Source organism: Choloepus didactylus (assembly GCF_015220235.1).
Source record: "Choloepus didactylus isolate mChoDid1 chromosome 23 unlocalized genomic scaffold, mChoDid1.pri SUPER_23_unloc1, whole genome shotgun sequence".
Classification (NCBI taxonomy): domain Eukaryota; kingdom Metazoa; phylum Chordata; class Mammalia; order Pilosa; family Megalonychidae; genus Choloepus; species Choloepus didactylus.
In genome coordinates, this window is record NW_023637590.1 from 4,043,289 (window position 1) to 4,048,989 (window position 5,701).

Below are 5,701 nucleotides of genomic sequence, written 5' to 3' on the forward strand. Positions count from 1 at the left end.
GCAAAAGGGACACCCCTGGCCTGGAGAAGCAGACCCTCCCTCCCCACAGCCCCGGGTCCTGCCCGTCTGTCCATCCCAGCTGAGGCCCAGCACCTGCCCCTCACCCCCTGCCAGCCCAGTCCCCCTCATCAATTCACCTCCTCTGGGATCAAGTCACCCAGCTTGGGTAGAGGGGCCTCCTCGGGCAGCCTTGGGATCCTCCCGTTGCCCCGTTTGGGTGTCCGGTGAGCCTTGTATCAGTCAGAACGGGCAGAGGATGCCACGGTAACAAGCAGCCCCATGCCTGGGCCTCAAAGCCACAGAGGAAGATTTCCCACTCACCAGGTGCTCTGTGGGGAGATCTGTCTGTTCCCCCAGGCCAGGCCGCTCAGGGCTTGCACTCGGCAGGTGGGGTCCCTGGGGGAGTGGGGACACCATCCCATCGGTCCCCCTCCCCAGCTGAAGGGGAGGCACAGAGAACGCCTCTGAGCCGCGCTGTCAGCTGCAGCGGGGGTGCCTGGGTATCCAGGGCAACGGCCTCCCCAGTGGGCAGATGCTCTGGGCCCTCGGGCAGTGGCTGGGGGGCTTTGAAGCTCGGCAGCCCCTGGGGCAGGCAGTGTTGGGGAGGGGCTATGGGGAGGGGCTGTGGGGAGGGGCTGCACACGTGGCTCAGGCTCCATCCTTCACCCTGTGCAGGGGCCAGGGTGGGGGTAGTGGGGGGCACTGTGCCCCATGGCCTGAGTGCGAGACCTCCGGCCCACCATGGTGGCCCCCGGATCTGGGTTCACTGTACTGGGCCGGATGCCCCCTGGGGGGCTCAGCCCGACGTCAGCCTGTGAGGGGTGGCGGGGGAGGCAGCTCAGACCCCTGCTGAGGCCAAGCCCCCTCCCAGCCGTGAGTCAGTCCTCTCCATCTGCTCTGAGATCTCCCCTTGGCTGGGCCTGGGGGCGGTGTGGATGGGTGGATGTGGGCCGACCACCAGCACATGGAGCTCCTCTCCAGACCCCTCGTCGGTGCCAGCACCCCTGCCCATCCGCCAAGGCACAAGGCTGGTGCTGGAGCCCTGCCCCAGGCCTTTTTCGGGGATCAGATCCCTGTGCTCACGTGTGCACCCAGCTCTGGGGTGACCTCATCTAGGGACGGGCCAAGAGGAGGTGCAGGGGCACCTGCCCCAGTCCTCGTGGAGCTGACAGGGGCCCCCAGATCCGAGGCAGCAGGGACCCAGGCCTCCAGTGGGGGTCCACGCCCAGCCCCAGCCAGCCGGGCCCCAGGATTCCCGGGGTCTGCAGCCCCGGCCAGGAGGGCAAGAATCACGGCTCTGTTGTTAAAACAATTTATTTTGCTTTCCAAGAAATGAACAGCTGTTTTTGGTTGGCTTGCTGGAGTGGCTCCCAAGGGTGAGAGTTCCTGCCACATCCAGCCGTCGTCTCCTTGGCTTCCGGGAAAGGAGGGGCAGAATGAGCCGTTTGAGCCTGGATGTCCTTCCCTGCCACCCCCCACGTCCCCTCAGCACCCACATACTGCGTGGGGTCTCTGAGCCCTGGGGGAAGAAGCGGTAAGACACAAATTTCCCCGTGGGCTGATATGGGTGCGCCGTGAGCAGGAGGGGGTGAGGAGGAGGCTGTGGGGATGGGGGTGCTGTCCAAGACGAGGAAATCGACTTGACTAGGTTATTATACCCAGTTATTTGGTCAAGATCACCATGTTGTAGCGAGGGTATTTCTGTGATGGGGATTTGCATCTACAACGAGGTGATTGCATCTACAGTCAACAAAGGAGATTGCCCTAGCTCAGTGGTGTCTCCTCATCCAATCAGTTGGTGGTCTTAAAATCCAGAGCTGAAGGCTTCAGGAGTCAGAAGACGAATTTCTGCCTCGACTTCAGCATTAGCTCTTGCAGGGATTTCCGGCCAGGCTCTCCCAGGGAATTTGAACGAAGGATGTCAGCTTCACCTTTGTTGGAGTTTCCAGCCCTACACAGTTCAGCTTTGCCAGCTCCCATGGCCCCACGAGCCAATTCCTTATAATGGAACCATCGGTTCTGCTCCTCTGAGAACCCTGGCTGATGCACGCAGACTCCCGTGCAGGGCCAAGGGGGGGTCCCTGACCCCGTGAGCTCATCCACCCCCTAACCTGTGCCCGTGGCTGCTCCACAGCCCCCGACTGCCTCCGTACACAGTAGGTGCTCAGCAAACACTTGATGAATTTCAGAACTGACTGTCCCGGAACAGGGGCCTCCGGCTGCTCAATCGTGGGGTCTCCCACGCCACGTCTGGGTTCAGAATGAGGGGTGCCGCCCGTGCCGAGGCCTGGAACCCACTCCCACCCTTCAGGGCTCAGGGCAGGGGCAGGAGGCCGCTCGGGCACCCTTGACAGGGGCCGCCCATGGTTCCCACACCCGTCTGCTGCTGTCCCTCCTGGGGACGTGGTGCAGCACCCTCGGGGCTCGGGGCTCCCACCGAGGTTGGTGGGGGGGCTACAGCACCGTCACTAGCCCCCTGGGGCTCGGGGGCTACTGGGCCTGCCCTCGGGGGGTATCCGTCAGGCAGGGGCCAGATGGGGAGCTTCTGTCCCATAAGGGCGTCCCCAGTCACAGCATGGGGCGGGGAACCCCCCAAGGCTCGCCATGGGACCCCCACCCCAACTCTGCAGGCAAGAAGCAGCTGAAGTCTTCCAGGCCTCCAGGCCCCCAACCAGCCCAGTCTGACCGCTGGATATTGGGGACTCCAGGCTTGGGCTCTGGAGTGAGGGGACCGAGCCCCTGCCTGCTCAGAGCTCTGGGGCCCAGTGTTCCCCCAAAGGCTAATCTTGGGGGGCAGGGTCTCCAAGTTGAGGGTCTTTCCCCTTGTGTTTTAAAAGACATTCTTTTTACAAGACAATTTTCAGAAATGCTATTGATGGGCAGCAGGCAGGGTGCGCAAGCCCAGAGGGAGGACGCCGTGCCCACTGTGGTTGGGGGGCTGGGGCTCCGGGTTCGAATCCTGCTGCTCGCCCGGCCAGCCCCAGCGCATCACGACAACCCCTGCCTGCCCCCGCTGTCCCTGTGGAGTGACCCCTGGGCCTTGGGTGTCCCCGGTGACCGCAGCTTGGGCCTTCAGCCCCCCGCCACGTCACTGGGTTGAATCGTGCTCCCCCAAAAGCTATGCTGAGGCGCTAACCCCCAGTGCCTCTGGAGGGGTCTTATTTGGAAATAGTTAAGATGAAGCCAGGGTGGTCCCTGCCTTGGTTTATCTGAGTTGCTCTCACACCCCACAAACTGCTCCGACTTCAGCAACAGCATCTACCAGCCTTGGGAGTCAAAGGTGTCCAAACTTGAGATCTGAGAAGGCCTGCTGCCTCCTGGAGCCTGTGGGTTCTGGGGCTGGCTGCCGGCTGTCCTTGGGGTGCCCTGTCTTGTCTCTCTGCCCCCTTGCCTGGCCGGGTCCCCCCTTTCCGCTTCTGGGATTTGCGGGCTCTCTTCATAAGGCCCCCTGGAATCTAACTCGAGGCTCACCCAGGTTCAGCCTGCCACCCCTTTACTAAACGATCAATTCCTCAAGGGGTCCCGTTTACAGTGACCTCTCGCCCACGGGGACACGGATGAAGATGAGGGGTTTGTGTCTGTCGGGACGGATGACGTGCCCAGGGCAGGACCCACGTCCAGTCTGGCCGCCATCCCTTGTGAGCAGGGGAGAGAAGATGCATGTGAAGACAGACGCAGGATTTGGAGAGGTGCAGCGGCAAGCTAAGGCCTGCCATGGGCTGCCGACACCCCCAGAAGCTACAGAGGCAGGAAAGAGATTATCTCCTGGATAGCTGACCTGTGGCCTCCAGAACCGGGAGAGAATAAATCTCTGCAGCACTAAGCCACCCAGTTTAGGGGACTTCGTTACGGCCACCGTCGCCCGGCCCCAGGGCTCCCCGCGCTGCCCCCACGGCGTTTCTGGAGTGACGCCCTCTGGGGCCTGGATTTGCTGGGTTTCAGTGGCAGCTTCTGGTTTTAATTCTGAGCAGATCGCGGACAGCACACGGCACAGCCGTGGAGAACGGGGTGAACCCATGGAGGGGCCAGAGCTGGGGGACCTGGGCTTCTGGGAGCCACACACGCCGGGTGGGTGGGTGAATGCCTGGGCCTGTAGGGACCCCACCTGCGGGCGGCCTTCCCTGTCCCAGGGCTGCCTGGGGTTTGCCAGGACGTGCCGGCCCCCAGCCCCCCAGCTCCCCGGTCCCCCAGCATCTCCAGTGTCCTGCAGTGACCACCCACACCTGGCTGCAGGTGCCGGTGAGCCCGGCTGCGGAAATGAGGGTGCTTCCCCAGGGCGGGCCCCACTCTCAGGACAGCTCAAGCAGTGGGGGGTTGGCACAGGCAACAAACCCCAAAGGGAGGGTGAAGCCACGAGTCCTGGGCACCAGTGTGCTGCTCTCGGACCCCCTGTGAGCGGCTGTGGGTGGCGTGGCCGGGCCCTGGGGGCTCGAGGGGTGGCGGGTCCGGCGCCCCTTGCTGTGCAGCCCACTGTGACCCTGTTTTAGGGGGGAAATCTTGGGGTGATGGGGAAGTTTGGGGCCCAGAAGGAGGTAACGGCAGCACAACCTCGTGGATGTAATTAACACAACTGAATCGTCCACTCGAGAGTGGTTGAAACGGGAAAGGTTATGTTGTGTGTGTGTTACCACAATAAAATTAAAAAAAGTAAAACCCACACAGGCCTGTACAGCACAAAGAGCAAAGCCTAGTGTAGACGAGGGACTGTGGTTAATAACGTAACTAGAAGAATATCGGTTCATCGGTCGGGAAAAAGGCACCACACTAATGCAAACTATTAATAATCAGGGAAACTGTGGGGGGGTGTGTGCTTTCTGCGTGACTTTTCTGTAAACCTACAACTACTCTTAAAATTTTTTTTTATTAATTAAAAAAGAAGAAGAGGGAACAGGGTGGGGGGAGTGGGGGGGTCCCCCAGGCTGCCTGATGGGGTTGGGGGCTCCTGCCTGTCTGCCCCCTCTGGCCCGCACGGCCTCCATCTGTGGGTTTCCCTGTTATGGAATCGCAGCGTTTCGTCCTCAGTGTTCTTGCTGAGCTCTCTGCACTGGGGGGCAGCCTCTTGGGCCCCTGCCCCAGGCACGCCTGAGAGGAGGAGGCGACAACATCACTTGCTCAGTGCACAACCTGGGCCACCGGCCTGGTCCTGCGTTTCTAACAAGGAACCGGGGACTCTGCAGGCCAAGCAGGCTGGGAACAGGGTTAAGGCAGAGGAAGGACTTGGAGAAGCATAGGGGTCCTTCAGCGCTCAGGCGCGGCAGCCAGGCTCTGGCCTTTCGGTCCTCCCAGGGTCAGAGGAGCCCCAGCCTCCCTAATGCCAACCGCGAGCTTGTCTCAGATCAGCGTGGTTGAGTCTGGAACAGAAAGGGCCCTCCTGAGCCCCTGGGGGGCTCCTGGGGGGCTGGAAGCAGGGCCCCTTGGACCCCCAGCCAGCCGCACCAGCCCCACAGCCCTGCCCCCGCCGGCTGCACTGGGCTCCCGGCTCCTGCCTGGCTTAGGCGGACAAAGATTGTGCCAACGTCGGCAGAATGGTAACGAGGCCCCTTGTGGCCTGTCAGGAGGACGTGCAATTAGGGCACAGGATGCTGGGGGGCAGGGGCTGCAGGGAACCCCCAGGGTGTCCCCAGAGGCCTGGACCCCCGAGGTCACGCCAGCCCCACCTGGCCCGGCAGACATCACCCCCACAGCGTCAGGTCGTGTGCAG

At 62.3% G+C, this 5,701-nt stretch overlaps 1 protein-coding gene across 1 annotated transcript; it reads right to left on the bottom strand.

The window, feature by feature from the left end:
* Positions 1-367: 367 nt before the first annotated feature.
* On the bottom strand, positions 368-2,554 carry LOC119524851 (basic salivary proline-rich protein 1-like). Its single transcript, XM_037823483.1, has 6 exons — positions 2,346-2,554; positions 2,112-2,250; positions 1,501-1,600; positions 1,084-1,262; positions 741-812; positions 368-583 (listed from the first exon to the last, which is right to left on the bottom strand). The coding sequence occupies exons 1-6, from the start codon at positions 2,552-2,554 to the stop codon at positions 368-370; spliced, it is 915 nt and encodes a 304-aa protein (XP_037679411.1).
* Positions 2,555-5,701: the final 3,147 nt, after the last annotated feature.